The sequence below is a fragment of the Strigops habroptila genome, chromosome 8 (assembly GCF_004027225.2).
Source record: "Strigops habroptila isolate Jane chromosome 8, bStrHab1.2.pri, whole genome shotgun sequence".
NCBI lineage: Eukaryota > Metazoa > Chordata > Aves > Psittaciformes > Psittacidae > Strigops > Strigops habroptila.
In genome coordinates, this window is record NC_044284.2 from 15,218,036 (window position 1) to 15,235,580 (window position 17,545).

Here is a 17,545-nt window from a genome sequence, read left to right on the forward strand (position 1 = left end):
TTCTGAGCCTAGACGAGGTGCTTTTTATGCTTTAAAAACTGATTTCATTTATGCCACTGGCATTATGGGAACCTTATGTAAGGGTCTACAATAGTTCCTTTGCTGGTATTTTAAGGATCAAGAGGAAAATATGAATATTTTGCACAATGTTTGGTCAAACATTTTTTGTTAAGCAAGGGTGCAAAATTCACTGTGGGTGCTCAGCCTTTAACAGGATAGGAATTCCTCTGCTTCCTTTCACTCCAGTAACTCCATCAGCAGGACCACTGGCATAGTCAGTAAAACCCAATACTTTGGATTGGAAAATGATGTTATTCTTCTCCTGTTAAAGTCAAGCCTCCAAGGTGCTAACAGATTTTTCACTAGGAATAGCCTTTATCTGGATCATCAAATTACTCTTTTATACTTAAAACTGTAGTGCTTGTTTTTTCCATAGCTTTTTCAGCCCTGAGTGGTCTTTGCATGACTGGCCAAAGACTAACATCCCTGAACTCCATGTGGAAGATTCTGCTAATCAAACTGTGGTGCAAAAGCTAAAACCTGATGTTAAGAACTTGGACTAGCAAACAGTATTCATCACAAAACCTTTGAGAAATTGCATCTTGCAGAGCAGACTCTAATGGCTGCGTTGAAACAGCTAAAACTAGACTTTGCTAATGTGGAGCAGATGCTATACATTGACAGTGTTTCATGCTCCCTCTACTGGCTAGTAGGTACAAGAGTGCAGGGAACTCTTCATTCTCTAAGCTTTTATATCTTTCAGAGCCCTGCTGGTACCAGAATACTGATGCTAGTTCAAGCAAATTGCATATTTTCACGTATTAGGGCAGCTTATGCTTTTTTGGGGGGGTAATACGAATAGAAGTTTACCAAGTAAAGCCCTTTACCAAGGATGAAAAAGAATGTCATCCCACTGTTGTGGGTTATTTGGGGAAGTTTATATGTGAGAAATGGTATTTTAAAGGCATATAAAAATCTGCAATCATGAAAAAAGAGTAGCTAAACTACACAAAAACCTCTACGAGAATCAAGTGATGAATGGCATTATACCATTCATTTTGATGCCATAGCAAGATAACAGCAGCCTGCATGCTTTTGTCTTAAGTAAGTTTACTTATGCATCTTGACTTTTTACCTGAATATAGGCCAATATTGCCTTCATAAAAAATATGTACAGGTTTGGCTTGCAAACATCACACATTTCCTACTGTCAGAGCCATGCAATTAAAATAATTAATTAGTAATGAAGAATGACATAAACTCTGCTTATTAACAAGCACACACATGGCATACCGCAAATCTTGCAGAAAGGAATAGAGACAAATCTTTCATTCTCACCACAGAACAATCCAGCCAGAAAACTGTGCACTTCAAAATACAAAAGATGAAAGTTTTAGACCTTTTTAATAAGTAATCAAAAAAAGGTTTTCTATTAGAAGAGCAATAAAGTACTCTGAAGCAGCTAGTAGGTATGTGCTTACATGTAATATATATAAAGTGTATTAGCACATACCTGTGTGTGTACACACTTTTAGATATACAAGCATATGGTTCAGAACTATATTGCCCATGTGCTATTTCTGACTGAACTCCTTCAGCTTCTGTAGTGCCACTTCTGAGTTCCCCTGTTATTGGGGGAAAAGAGAATTAATGCCTTTTAAATGTTTGATTGGTTGGTTGTATAATTTACTATATTTCCAATAAACTGGATTTTAATGGGGTTCACAATGGTATGATTATTAAGGTTGTTTTCGAAATCATCTGTTGAGTAAAACATTGAACTATTAAATTGGATCATTTTGTTTATCACTTGACTTTTGACCTTAAATATTCCATAAATTAGAAGGCATTGAGCAAGTATAATATATTAGTTCCATAACACTGGTCTTCTCTTTACTATCTCCTTGTTAAGCACTTTATCCAGATTAATGAAAAATGTATGATGTGTAGATCTAAAGAAAGTTCATTTCTGTTTGGGGAAAAGTTGTGCATCTGCTTGACTTTGCAATTTGACTGTAATTTGACCAGAACAATGTAGGCTTATACAATACAATGCTAAAAAACATATGCTGTAAAGTAGCTCCTGAGATGGACAATCAAATTCTTAACAAAATTAGCAAAGTTTGATTTCACCAGGGTTTGTACGTGGTTAACACTTACACCACACTTTAAATTCTGCTTTCATTAGTGGTTGTCTTTGCCATTGGATGGAGGTGTATATGCAAGAAAAGCCTCTCTTTAGGAAACATATAGATTATGTCTAATGCCAGTGTGTGCTAGACACGTAGAACATTTCATATCAGAACTTTTCATCAGAACTTTTCATAGCAGTTTCTGTTTATATAAGGGAAATGAAGATTACTAGTTTTTCAACAACAGGAAAAGTAAGGCAAAGTGAGTCCTATGTTTGGTTCCAACCTGCACAGCATGTTGCTAGGTTGGGGCAAAGCAAGCAAGAAATTAAAAGGCCAGACTGATTCTTCAATAGGTAAAGATGGAACTGAGCAGGTTCATAAGCTCAACCAAGAGGTGATAAAACTGGATTGTAGGAGACTATAAATATCTGAGGTATGCTAATTAAAAAGGCTAGGAAAAGTTTATTCACAGTATTAAGAAAGAAATCAAAAAGGTAAGTAGGCAGAGCCTGAAGAAGGCCCCAGAAGAAAAATTCTTACAGGATATTTAGACTAGTTTTAACAAGCAGTCAATCATATGATGGAATGACCCACCAGGAATAATTGACAGGAAAATAATAGATGCTTGAAAAGCATTATTCTTGCTGCCAAATAATAAACAACTATCTTTTTTTATTATTATTTTTCCTTTTATTTTAAGCACTTTCTGGCAGGTACTGGACTTACAGATTCCTTAAATCTTAGGACATTATCTGTCTGTGTCTTGCAAGATGGATTGAAAGCCATTCATCCTCTCCTTCTTCCCTTCAAGGATAAAAGCTTTTCATGCTAAAAAGTGTTTATGTGCAACACTGTTTAACACAGAGAGATGTGCCAGATTCAAAATATCCACTGCTTGCAGGCTCTGTCAATCACATAGGACTACATTATACAACTTCACATATCAGTGTAACTAGAGTAAATACATCATAGTAATGATGGGTCAGCTGTCAAATTTTAAAACATAAGAATCTATATATGTTTTGAAAATAATATTGGTAGATGCTTTCTACTATTATAATCTCATATATTTCTAACTAAAAAAAAAAAAAAAATCTTGACATTGGAGCATTCCTTTGGTGCTGAATAATGCAGAAGTGGTGGCTGTGACCTCTTTGTATATTCAGTGCCACTTGCAAAAGGAAGAGGAGAGATAGATACTTCTTGTGTAATACACATTTCTCATGAAAAAACATATATAAACATATCAGGGCCCCAAATATAATTTTCAGGGTTGAAAACAGATTTTCAGGTCTGGGGATTAATTCTGTAAAGCATTGTCGTGAAAAGCCCAAGGACTTCTTTCTTAATGATCATGGTTCTGCTTTCACAGAATTGTAACATAAATTGTCATTGCCAGTAAAAGTCCTCTTCTGTCAAAAGGTTCTCTTGTGCAATAGGAATAATAGGGACAAGCTGAAGTTTTCAATAAATCCAAATTTATTTCATTAAAAGGAGCCCTCTGCATAGTTAGTGCCCCTGCTTGGTTCATATTTTGTACCTAAGATCTGAAACTATTTCAGTCTCTACTTGGAGCACATTAAATATGGTAACTGGATCTGGTAATGATGTACGAATACATCCTCCATGGGTTGTTGTGAGACTCTACTGTTCATAAGGTAATGTCATACCTTATGATCATATTGGACTTTAGTCTTCTGTTTTTCTGAAGAGGAGAAAATGCATACTTCACAGTGGCAATATATAACTGAATTTGGTTGTTTTCACAAAATGTTCAGATTTTAGTGAGTCAAAACCCAAGCTGCAGGATATTGTGGTATAAATACAGAAAGATTATCAAGTTGTATCAATTTCAGTTAGTGATACATGCTGCTGTTTTCTGAAGTGTCTCCCACTAAATCATAATTCTTTACATGATAAACACTAGGTAACCATTACAACTAGAATCACTGCATTTAAACAATTGCTCTCGCAGTCCACTGCCACGCAGGGAGGCAAACTAAGTCATAAGATTAGTTTTTGCAAAAAATGCTATTATTAGGCTCTCACAAAGTATCTCAAGATATAAGCTGTTAAGGAAAGAGCTGTCACAAATAACCCAAGTCAGTATTGGCTGCTGTGGTGATTTATGTGGCTGAAGAATGTAAAAATTACACTTTCTTGCACTAAATGGTATTTCTTACAACTGTTGAAGAGGAGCACTACCTGCAGTAGAAATTAAATAGAAATGTCCCATGAGTTCTGAAATGGAAACTGATAGAAGAATGGCAACTTCATAAATTCTTCAAGATACAGCCTAATTTCAGTGCTGCCATCAATGTTCTGAGGTATGTTTCCTTCATATGGCCATTGTGGTCCAGAACGTGCCAGTTCTGAGTTCAATTTCAGCTTTGCTTGTGGGGACTACCCCAAGAAAGACTGATTAGACTAACTTAACAATGATTTGATTTGGGAGCTAAGCATATGAGAAATAATTAGCGCTTTTTGCAAAGAAAGCAGTTCGATGAACAGTGAATAAAGAGACAAGCAAGAATCCAGTGAGCACGCTGCATTCACCGAGTCTGCAAAGCTGTCTGCCTCTTTCCCTGGAGTAGTCCACAGAGCAGGGCTAAATACAGTCTGCCATTCAGAGAGAATATCCTAAACAAAAATTAAAAAAAAAAAAAAAAAGAGAGAGAGAGAGAAGAAAAAACTCTGTGACGAAAGTAGAGGAGGAGGGAAAGACTGAGAAAGAACCAATTCTGATGACAATGTAAACATTTCCTTACCAGAATGGTTAACAATTGAAGAAATGTTAAATAGTACTAGGGAATAGAATCATTAAAAGCCTCTCCAAATGTTCTTTCAAGATCAGAGGCTTTAGTAGAGATGGAAAAAGTACTTAAAGTGCTAATTGTCTTTTTTTGTGTAGCGCTTTTACAGCAGCAAGTGCCTGCCAGGCCCTGAGGGCATCCTGTGTTGGTACAGCCCTTGCCTACACTGGTCTTGTAATACTGGAGCTGCTAGAGACTAGCTGAGAGCAAGGACCTCCCCCATCTATCCCCCTATGCTTTTGAACACAAGCATATAGGGAGATCACAGAGTCTGGAATGGAGATATGGCAGCACTATAGAAGTATCTCTAGGAAAGCAGTAAGTTCTTCCCCATGTTCAGAAAGCAGTGACATTTTTTAATGTTTTGCTGCACAACTGCCCAGCACCACAAAGTTGATTTTGTAAGGGAACCTTTCACAGAAGTCTAATGGTGTAAAAGGGATCCTGTACCGATTGTGAATTGAATTTAGGCAGGAAAGATGTATGTTTGTGTTCCCATTACAGCCTTTCTGCAGTGACAAAGTGGTAAGAAGCCTATATATATATCAAGTCCTAATTCTGTTTTTCAATGATTCACGTGTAGTGCTCGTATTTGGAATTTCTCCTTAAATCAGCTAACCTTGATGGGTGCTTGATAGTAGCAGCATTTTCCTTCTTGAACTTTTGCTTCTGTGGGAATAATTATTAGCTAACAGTACCTGCAGACCTGTTCATTTTGAATTTGAGTCCCTGTGGGAGAAGCCTGAGTCTTACTGAAAAGATGAGCAGTGTCCTTAAAGCATTCTTACTTTAAAAACTGTATTTTCTCGCTGTATCTCCTCCTTTTTATCCTTATTCTTTCCTTGAACAGTCTTGTCTTCTTCTGTGGTTTCAGAATCAACAGAAAATAACCTTTCAAGCTGTGATGGGCCATGCAATAAAGCAAATTAACCTGGTGTAATGGAGGAAAGATTGACTACCATGGTGTGAACAGCTGAAGGACAGATGAGGAAATAAAGGAAAAAAATAATATTTGGAGTTTGGGGACAAGATGAGAACTCTTCTATTCATCTGCTTGATTTATATTTTTGTAAGACTGACTTCACTTTATGTATCTAAGAAAGATGCAGCTCTGTGATCCTTATACTGGTGGTTAAGAAGGGAATTTAAAAAATAAAGAAACCAAAAATACGTGTATGTATTTTAAGCTTCCCAAGTTAGTGATACTGTGCCTACTATCCTACCCGTTACTCATAAATATTATTTATGTCTGTATAATACTGTCACAGACCAGCAGAGGGGAATACGTCTGGCTGAGACAGTCTAGCCTGTCATCTGCTGGGTGGTCTGCCTATAGCAGCATCTAAAGATGTGCAGGGAAATGGAAGCCTGATTGCCTGTGTGCTTCTGTGTTTTTTTCACCCTGGCTTAAGTGCAGAATGAAAGTCCAAATGATTCAGCTTTTAAGCACTGGTCCAGTGATGTTCACAGTTCAGTATCTGGGCTGAGGTTTTCTTCAGTTGAGTGTTCAGTACTCTCCCATACTGGCCATTTATCTGCCTATCTTCTGGCTCCAGGAGACAGTTTCTTTCCCCTGTGCATATGCCAGGAATTCAGTATGCATATGAAACCAGTCTGATCATATCATTTTCTCTTGCAGCAGTCCAACAGGCTGGGAAAAGGGCCAAAGAAATTTAAAAGCGAAAACCAGAAAACAAGACAAATAAATGAAAAGGCCAGGAACACTTAGGGATTCATGATGCCAAAGCAAGCAGCAGTGCTGATGGCACAGCTGGCACATAGTGGATAACAACACCAGAAGTGGAAAGGTCCTCAGCAGCCAGCGCTCGTCTGCACGGCAGCAGGCAGCAGGCATTCTGCCTACAGACAGGTCAGTGGGCTCTGCTTCTCTTGCATTCATTCTGCTGAAACAGAATGGATGATGTCCATCCCTGCCAGCAATACTGTCCCACCCGCCTGGAGACCATGGGCATCACCGATTTCAAGGCACGGGGAGCAGGACCCGCCTGCTTTGCACACTCACTGCTCCTTGGCTCAGTTCAACACTGGAATGTGTCACTTGATAGACCTTGCAAGTTCAGAAGCTCTTTAATTTTGACATGGTGTTAAGTTTATTACAACCTGGTGAAATGAGTCACTACCAAATGCATGGCTCTGCCCTCCTCCTTTCCCACGTTTTCATGAGCAAAGTGAAAACTTTAACCTTTCAAATAACAGTCTTTTTAAAAAATGTGCAGTGCTACAGCAATACAATATATCCATGGTATGAATGGACATAGTTCCAGGGCAAGTACTGCCTTTAGCTAGCAGTAACAAATCACAAGCCCTTTAAACGAAAGCCCAATCTATTAAAAGTGCTGTTGTGCTGGGGGGGGGGGAGGGGGAGAGCAGCAAACCAAGGTAATATAAAAAAACTAGGGGTTACTACTGCAGAAGTACTGAGACCTCTTGAAATCTGAGTATCCCTGAAACATTTGTTTTAAAAGGGAACTGGAGAAGTTTAACCCTTCGTAGAATCTGTGCAGAAATTTTTTATCTTGGATCTGGGATAAAGCATGTATCCAATGGCCTCAAAGAGTTTCTAGCTGGAATGAAGTCTACAGACTGGTATTTTTACTTTTTGTTATGAAGAATCAAATTATGTAATTGTTCCTTCCAAGACTTTTAATACGACTAGTGATTATTTTTCAAGTCACCTGAAAAATCATTGTTTATAACAAGATACTGCCAGATAATATTTATTCCTTTCTCCCAGCTGCGTGGGGAAATATTTTATCCTGACATAGGCATGTGTTTAGGCTCCGTTATCTACTGCCCTTGGGGCTACAACTGTAGTCCGAAAAGGCAGATATTCTTCGTTTTTCAGTTACAGTAATGCATTTACAATTTTATCCAGTAAGTTCAAAGAGAACATTTTACGCTTGTTAAAAATTGGCAACCATCCTCAATTTAATGACATATTTCCATCGATTTCAACGGCTTTTGGATCAGGCCCTTACAATGTATGTATGTAGATTATTATTTCTTCATATTACCCTGAACAGTGAAGTATGATTATAATGATCTGTGAGTGCTTTACTGAGGAAAGAGGCATAGTAAAATACTGAATGTGATTTATGAAAGAAAACCTTTGTCCTGTTTCAATCAGAATCTGATGTTTTATATCTAAAGCACAACTGTTCAGGTGTTAAGGCTGGAAGAACTCCTGACCTACAGCCACAGAAATGTTGGACTTCAGCTGTCAATGAAATGTACCGATACCCAGATGAAAGGATCTGACCTTTTTTCCAGGTGTCTGTTAGTTCATATACGTTAGATAAGTACCCATATAGTAAGTGATCCTGATCAGGGATTCTTCTGTTACCTTGAATCATATTACTGCTACCAACTCTAATCCTAAATCATCTTTAATTCCCATTAAAACATGTGATGTATTTATTATGAACTTGGTTATATTTGGAGAAATTACTTATCACCATGAGAAGTGAATTTTCCACTCAACCATATAGGTTTCTTTTGTCTATGTTTCTGACATACAAGGAGGCTGAGGCTCATTTTGAGCACTTTCTACTTCCAGATTACCTGGGAGAAGGGCCAGAGAGAAATGCACAGTGTTATTGGGGGGACTGGGGAGGACAACTGCATTGTACCTAAAGGCTGTTAGAGCAAAGCCTGGGAGACTAGGATGCTAGGTGCCAGTTAGAGTAATCCTGCTGTTTTCTCACTAAGTATGTAAATTGCTTAACAATGTTGTACCTCACAGAGGCCAGCAAAAAGAAGAGTTTAAAATTTAGGCCATGCTGAAAAGCAAAGGCAGGGAAGGAGCTGACAAAAGTAGCCAGATTAACCTTGTTTTGCCATTATTTTGCAGCATGTTACTGAACGACATTTCACATGAAGCTTTTACAACTATTCTTGTTAAAGATTATGTTTTTCCTGCCTCCAGCTGTCTGAGCACACTGTTTGGTTAGAAGAACTATTTTGGGATTTTTTTCTAATGAAAGTTATATATGTATAGTTATACTATATATGTATAATTCAACATGGATATATGGATATGTCCATAATATATGGATAACTAAACTAACATAAGGTTTTAAAAAATTTAATGTAATTTGCATATGAAGTCAGCAGAAATTTCAGGGTCTCCAAGACTTCTCTCAGTCATGCTTTGGACGTTCCTACATTGTAATTGAGGAGCTTATCTGTTGAAAAAAAAAATATTTTGGAATAATAGATTTAAATACATTCTGCCACTTTTTTCAGCGTTAGAGTCTGTATGGACTCCCTGGGGAATAAGAGAGTCCTCCATGTGAATGAAACCAGCTTAATCACAACTCAAATCGGGCAAACAAGCCAGGTGAAGGCAATTGTTAAGGAAATGACAGGATAAAGGATGATGATTAAACAAGGAAGCACCTTCTGGGCTGTTTCCCAGAGCATAGATGTTTGTAAGCTAGGGCATTCTTGCCCTCCCTTCTGGGAGGCAAAAGAAACTTGAGAGCTGGACGACACTGGAAGGAAGCAATCAGAAAGACGTGGCATGTGAAGAGGTAAGGGTGGTTAGGACAGCCTGGGCAATATCGTTAAGCCTTAGCAGAAGCGTCGTAGTATACTCTTTTAGGCAGAACAAAAAGAACAACAGCAACACTTAGTGACAGGATAGGGAAGGACAGTTCAGGGGAAGGGACTGAACAAAAGCAAAGTCTTAATGCCACTTTAAGGAAAAACAAATTGGGAATTCCGAGTGAAAGTTGTGGTCTCCATATACTTTTGTACCTGCTATGTTGCAGGCATCAGTCATGCAACTCACTGGGAGACACAAGAAAGTTTATAAGCTGCGCAGGAGATGAAATGAATATGAAATTGGGGGCTGGTTAAATGAATCTAGATATTAGTTATTTTTTCCTTTAGAAAGAACAAGAGGATGAAGTTGACAGAAAAAAAATGTAGACCAAGAAGTGTATAATCCAAACTCAACTTGTCTGTGGCTGTGTTAAATAGTGCTGGCTGGGTTAAATACAAATCTGAACACATCTTTTTAAGGATTATGGTTATCTCTAATTTGACAGGGTTTTTCCTCCTTAAGAACACAACTGTGTACACAACCTGAAAATAGTTTTCGTTTAAGCTGTAGAATAGCACCAACACACTACACTACCAAATTTATGTGAAATGCTGCCTTGTACTCAGATGAAGTGTTCCTGCCAATCCCCTCTGCTGCTATGTAGAATTATGCAAGGAGTGTGTAGAAAGAAACACCAAAATCTTAGGAGTGTTTTTTCGTGGCTGTTTTAGGAAAATACTCATTTATTATTCATGGTTGTCATTCATGTAATATAATACCTGTGCACAGTGAATTTCAAACTCGCGATAGAATACCTGCCAACTGAAGCTTATGCATTGTTCGAGCAAATGTGGTTATGAACAATGAGGCTTTGTGGACAAAGTGATGAAAGACACCACGTGTCTCTCCTGCCTGGGCTGCCTTAGAGGCTGTACTTGTATCCTGCTGCTTCTCCCTTGCCATGTTTGCAACTTGTGCAACCAATTCCCTTTATTCCATACAAATCCCTATGAAACGTGTGCGTGGTGACCACCAGAGGGACCCTTCACACTATGGCACCTTAAAACACAGAACTTTGAGAGTTTGTTTATAGCCTGGCCTAAACAACAGTGTACTGCAGTAGGTTGCTTCCTAAGCGTACACCAAAGGAATCTTACCGGTAAAGCCTGGCCTGCAGCTACAGATGTAGCCCTCAGCCTGGTCGTAGCTGAAGGCTGGCGGCAGGCCTGGGATGCTCCCATAGTGGTGGGCCCAGGAGCGCTCCACGCAGTCACCCCCAGGGAGGCAGGGGCTGCTGCTGCACTCCCCGATGTCCTCCTCGCAGCGGGAACCCGCATAGCCTGCCAAGAGCCATGAGGGGAAGGCATTCAATTAATGTGCTCTTCCTTCATTCCAGACACAAATATACTATTCTGAATATATACTGCGAATATTAGATATGCTTGGTTTTGGACTTTGTCATGTGTTAAAAGATTTCTTCTGCTGCTTGAAGGTGTGAACATTTCCTTGCAGCTCTCTGCCAGGGCTCAGCAGCAGGATATTGCTGTGGCTATTCTGCATCAGGTAGCTGAGGTTTGCTGTGCTGTACAGACTTCGGAGGTGTTTTTTGGAAGTAATGTGGAATCCATGTGGATAACAAGGCCCTGCATTGTGCTGTAGATATGCTCTCAGGCTGTGTAAAGTTTTCCTTCTTTTCTGCACCACCTCCCTATGAAAGAGGAGGTCAGGGAGTATAAGTTAACTGTGTTCGTAAAGTGCTTTACCTGGAGTTTGAAGTGCCACTTAACTCCCCAATTTCTGGAAAATGCTAGCAGTTCTGCCTAATTTTTCCATTCCTAATGCACCAAGAACTGTGTAGTCCAACAGCACTGCGGTATTAACTCCTCAGTGAGCTGTGCTCCTGCATCCTCTGTTAGGATGCAGATGTTAAACTTTATAGAGAGACTTCTTGTAGTTAGTCCGCGTGCTTGAAGATTCATAAAGCCTCTCAAGAACTCAAGTTCTGCGTTTACACTGGGATGTGGGAGCCTTTTTGCAAACAGCTGGATATGAAAACATTGCTGGTAAAGGAGAACACAGCCCAGCGTGTTTCACCCTACACTGCTAGACACAAGAACTTGTGGTGGTGATGTGAAGGAGACTAGTTTCCCAGTGTATCACCTAGCTTAATTTTTATTCATAAACATTTTGCATTGAAATATAAGCTTTTAGGTGGGTTTAAAAGTTATGTTAATGAAGACTAAAAAAGGGTCAGCTGCAGCAGCGATCCATGTATCATACTGGTTGAAGGATTAAGCAACTGGGAGATGGTTCCCAACTTTCATCTCCTATCTTGACTCCATAATACTGGCACTTTTGGTTTTGCCCACTTCTGCTGTGCAGGGAAATCAATCCTTAGCTGAAAAAAGAGAGCAACTTACCCATAGGGCTCTGACTCATGATGCGCGAAGCCCATCTAAATACAAGCCCATAAAGTATTTTTAAGGTTAGCTTCATCCATTCATTGTATTAGAGAAAAACAAAACAAAAAAGCCATATCTACTGCACAAGGAATAAGAGCATTTAAAGAACTTAGAGGTTACCTGGCCAACAGTGGCATATGTAATTGTCAGTGTTGTCTTCACAAGTGCCATTATTGTAGCATGGTTGTGACCAACATAACGGAGTTAGAGTCTCACAGTGTAGGCCCATAAATCCAGTACCAGTGCAGTTACAGCTGTACCTGCAACACAGAATGCAATGTTAACTCTAGCTGGAAGTGAGGAGGTCTGGGCTTTGTTCGCAAACCTGCACAGGCTTCTGGTGTAGCCTTGGCTAGCAGCTTGCACAGTTGAGTCCAGGCTCGAGACCATCTGGTGCTCAAGGAAAAAATGCGGAAATTGGGAACCAACAATGAGCTTTTTCCTGAAATATGTGGTTTTCTCTGGGGGAAAACCTGCTTGTGAATACAAATTGGTTTTGACAGATTATTTTTTCTAAGAATTATTGATTTTTTTATTACATTTTTTTTTTAATTTTGAGGAAAAATGTTTCTGTCATTTCCAATGCAATTTTTGTAGGCTTAACCTTATTCACAAAATGAAAAGGGGAGGGGTACTAAGTGTGTTACTATCCCTTTCTCTTGGACTAGTAGAAATTAAATTGAAAAAAACCCAACAAACCATTGTTTCTTGATTAGGTGATATTTTCTTTTGATGAAAACCCCTATTTTATTGTTAGGTTAGAACAAAGATCATAGAATCATAGAATAGTAAGGGTTGGAAAGGACCTTAAGATCATCTAGTTCCAACCCCCCTGCCATGGGCAGGAACACCTTGCCCTAAACCATGTGGCCCAAGGCTCTGTCCAACCTGGCCTTGAACACCGCCAGGGATGGAGCATCCACAACCTCCCTGGGCAACCCATTCCAGTGCTTCACCACCCTCACTGTAAAGAACTTCCTCCTTCTATCTAATCTAAGCTTCCCCTGTTTAAGTTTGAAGCCATTACCCCTTGTCCTATCACTACAGTCCCTAAGGAAGAGTCCCTCCCCAGATGTCGGTTGCTTCATAGTTCCAATAATAACAGTAAAACAATCTTCCTTTTGATAGCATTGTTACTATTATGGGTTTAGAAGTACATAAACTAATACATATAAATGAACAAAGTGCCATATCTACTGCAGTAATAAGGTAATCAGTAAGGTCTGGGTTTCTTTGTTTGTGGGGTTTTTTTCAGGTGAGCTGGCTATAACTAGAGCTAGCTATAAAATACATAACTCATGCTTAGGTCATAAGGTGTAAGGTCAATTTATTTGTGTCATAAGAAAAGGCAAGTTTTTGCAGGATAATAATGTTAAATATGCATGCTTGGTTGATCTTTGTCTAATGATTGGAAACAAAAATTTATTCTTATATTATTCTTATATTGTTTTACCTTAAAATGATGCACTGGTTTTTGTATAATTGAAACCATGGGGAATCTTGCTGAACAAGTGATAAGTATACATATTTGATAATTTCTCTGCTTAATATCTAAGTCAGAGTTGGAATAAATATATGGAGAGAAAGTGTAATTGGTGAACATCAGAGAACTGGCTCATGCAGTCTAACAGACCAAAAAGCTTAAACTTTTTACTACACTAGTTAAGTGTACATAAGCAGAAAGTTCTGGCAGGACAGCTTATTAGTAGTGTATGTATTATTCTTTAATCAAAATCAGAGATGGCTTAGGCCAGGTGGCATTTGATTTTAGGATATAAAAAGTAATGAGGAAGATGTGAATCAGAAAAATAATTTTAATTCCAAGGTATGTTCTTAAAACAGAAGTCTTTTTCTTCTGCTGTATTTTTCACACACTTCCTCCATGTGCCTCCAGTTTGGTGCTGTTCAGCTTTGTGGTGAAAGATTTTTTTTTCTGCCTTTGGTCCAGAATCATGGAGCAGTTAGAAATATTCAGAACTCACTGCTTAATGTGAAGCCCCACCTGTGTGCCTTTTTTCTCCAGTATCTTTAAGTGTATGACATTGCTGTGGAACTTCAAGGATTCTGGAGGGTGCCCTGCTTGTGGGCAGGCTATGACTGAGCAGGCAGATGCCACCTTCTAGTAAGAGCAATACTCTTAGGTCCTCTACCTAACATTTTTTTGTGCTGCTGCTTTGATGTTCTCACAGTATACAGAAAGCGATACACACAGGTGTTCTTTCACATGCAATCAAAAGAACATTGAAGGTCCTGGGAATATTTCCAATGGAAAAAAGGGTTGGAGCATGCAGAGGTATCCTCTGTGCCTGTGCACCCCAGGTTTCATAGGTCCAACTAAGGCACCTCTGTAAACTGTTGATTTAAATAAGAAATGTCCAGTAATGTGAAACTTTTTTTAAGAGATCAAGTTCTACTTTGTTGAATTCCTGAAACATCACTGGTAGATCAGTCTGAAATTTGGGAGAGAATTTGTTTTGGTGTTTGCATTTATGGCTTTTTTAATGCTAAACCTTGCACATTTCTCTGAGAGCCGGTGGCACACACAAAAGCCTCAGCTGTACTGCAGCATTAGTCAGAAAGGAAACTACTGCTAAAGACTACAGTTCTTCATTTAACCCCAAAAATACACAAAAGAAAGGAAATTGTTAGGCACCCTTTGGTTTTGAATTGCTTTGTTGTCTAACCCTTTTTATCATGTAACAAATGTGAGAAGAGCTCCAATCGTTCTCCAGATATCCTGCAGTATTACAAGCCAATTAAAATTGCCTTTACATGTACCTCAGCTTTAAAAGCTAGGATAAAAATGAGGATTAAGTCTGGCCTGAATGAGCATCGCAGTTGCTCACCTCATGCATGTATCCTCAAAAGGCTTGCAGGTTATTAAGTGTGTCTGCTGTGAACTAGTCCAGTGCAAGGTGACCTCCCTCTCCCTGCTGTCGTGCTTTAGCTACACTGGAAAATAGTAAATTGCTTTGTCCTGTTCAGAGTCATTCAGTGCTGCTGAAAAGGAGCTCCACAAGGTTGGCGCCATGTCAACACAGCGTGCAAAAGCTCATTCCCAGAACATGATCTCTTCTCCTCTCATTCAAGGCAAGCACGCCTTTGCTGCCATGACTTTTGGACTGATTTTTGGGGCACTAAGATCTTCAAAACTGCTTTATAAAAACTGGAAAATACACAATAGAGGACAAATCTTATACTGGTGAGAGAAGCACCTGCGTGAATACACTTACAAACTTTCAGACTGAGCTTCTATGTAGGTATTTTCAGTTTGGGAATCTCATGCTGAGTATATAAAGCCAGTACTGGTAAATGAATGCCAGAGCTCTGGCTGCCTGGGTTGTGCTTGGACCTCTATGTATGGCTATTAACAGTAGGTGGAGAAGTTCACTTTTCTGTTGGCTTGTATTCTCTTTAATTTTTTTTTTTCTTTGCCCATGGACTGCAGGTTGTTTTGAATAATGAGCTGTTTTCCTAGATGCCTGTAAAGTTTCTGACACATTTCCTAATGGTATCTATTACTATGGTTACTATGACTACAGTTTGCCTCTCTTTTCTAATGCTTCTGTCAGTCAGTGTGGGCGGGTGCTGTTGGCAAATTCATTTTTATACACTCTCACATCTCTCTTGGAAACTACAGTTCGACAAGTGTTAGAAGAAGATTTCACCTCTAAATGACAATCCTCATAGCCAGAAAAACAACACTTCGTAAATATTTAAAGTATAAATGTGAAAAATGTACTTCTTGGTCAGTTTTTGCCATAAATATTTTATCCTGTTGGATTTGAGACCAGACTTGCATTCTTTAATTTTTTTCAAATTTAAACTGAAATCATTGCAGGATCAAGGAGTGAAATCCACAATTTGAAGTGAAATCAGCTACCTGGCATTGCAGACTCTCATAGCATTCTCATCTGCAAACAGAGGAGCTGATAGCACCTCACATGAGAGTTACCCAGTTGTAGAAGACATACCCATTGGCATTGTCCATGCACTGTCCCCTGTTGAGGCATGGCTGGCTGACACACTCATCGATATTGGTTTCACAGAGGTCGCCAAGGAAGCCTGGTGCACAGGAGCAGGAAAAGCTCCCCACAGAATCATGGCAGGTTGCACCGTTCAGGCACGGCTGTGATGAGCACTCGTCTATTTCCAGTTCACAGTTTGTACCTTCAAAACCAAAGAAAATGAGCAAATCCCAAAGGCAGGAGATAGTTAGTTTTGAAGATCTCAGCAAGGACTGTTTTAAGTACAATGTTCACATAATCTTTTTTTTTTTTTTTAAGCTATTGCCTATTTTTGAAAGGCAGTTCCTCCTCAATGTGCATTGCAAGACTATTTTTTTTCAGGATTTGGGAGAGTTTACAAAAGAACAAGCCAGCTCTTATGCACAAGAATAGTTAGAATAACAACTTTTTATGTGAACTTGAACATGGAAACAGAACAAACTAATTTTCGGATTATTGAAACCATGCTACTATCTTATTTATAAAACACAGAAATGACTAGTAATTTAATAACCTCAGAAGAGTCCATTTAAAGCTTCAGAGTTAATTGAATTCATTGGGAAGCTGTCTGGTTAGCTGTGGTTTATCGCCTTTTGAGATTTAGCAATGTGTATATAAGTTGGTCTATGATACAATGTCTGCAACAGGTCAGAATCTTGGAGCTGCTCTTCAGAGACAACTGGTGGAACTAAATCAGTTCTAATATTAGTTTACAGCTATATAGGATGGTTTGCATGTTAAATATGCACTTGTTTTATCTCTAGCAGAGTCCAGGAGACACAAAGAAAAATACATAATTAATGCCTTGCAGCTCCTGCTTTGCTTCTGTTGGGGTTTTGTATGCTTATGCACTTACTTACTATTTTGAGTAATAAAATGATTTTTAAAAATCAACTTTCACTTGCTAATGAAATTTTTTTTAGCAGCAACATTATCTGCCACAAACCAGACACAAAATGGCAAATTATAATGAAGAAGCTGCTTTCAAGTGGACTTCCCTGTGTTTTACTTGGCTTACCAACATAACAGTAGTATCGTAAATAGTTTTCAGGGGAATTCCCTACTTGAAAGAGAATCTGCAACCTTGTGAATGGGTTCAATTTTTTTGGAGAGATGAAGTTTTCAGTACAAGATGGTGGGGCAGGCTTTCAAAAGATGAGAGTAGCCACATTTTGATGGTAGGTATTATCTTAGTAATTTATATCAAAGCTCACCTCTAATTCTTTCTTTATGCTGCTTTTGTCAGCTCTGTCCTCCTGTGAAATTTGTACATTGTGAGAATGTAGGAACATCTAGGAACATCTTTCTCAAAAGACTGAGATTGCTAATACTTAGCATTTTTACTCAGTTATTAATTTATTTTGACCCTTTTGAATATAGCATCTTTGTTTAAAAAAAAAAAAGAATAAAATCCATATTATGGATAAATACCTGGAAATATTTTAAGATGCAAAACAAGAAATTGAGAATGTTAACTTTTAAGTATTTTTCATTGTATTTAAACATTAAAGTGCAAGTTCATCTTTCCAGTAGTAAAGAAATACTACTGCTCTAATTTTAG

At 38.6% G+C, this 17,545-nt stretch overlaps 1 protein-coding gene across 5 annotated transcripts in view; it reads right to left on the reverse strand.

Moving 5' to 3' along the window:
• CRB1 (crumbs cell polarity complex component 1) overlaps positions 1 to 17,545 on the reverse strand; it is a 104,769-nt gene that overhangs the window by 50,670 nt on the left and 36,554 nt on the right. For 4 of the 5 annotated variants that reach the window (XM_030494807.1, XM_030494804.1, XM_030494802.1 and 1 more), the window contains exons 3-5: positions 15,952 to 16,147; positions 12,098 to 12,237; positions 10,673 to 10,855 (exon numbers count right to left, since the gene is read on the reverse strand). In XM_030494807.1, the coding sequence (XP_030350667.1) occupies positions 10,673 to 10,855; positions 12,098 to 12,237; positions 15,952 to 16,147 (519 nt within the window). The remainder of the gene's footprint in view (positions 1 to 10,672; positions 10,856 to 12,097; positions 12,238 to 15,951; positions 16,148 to 17,545) is intronic. The other variant, XM_030494806.1, reaches the window with a different exon arrangement.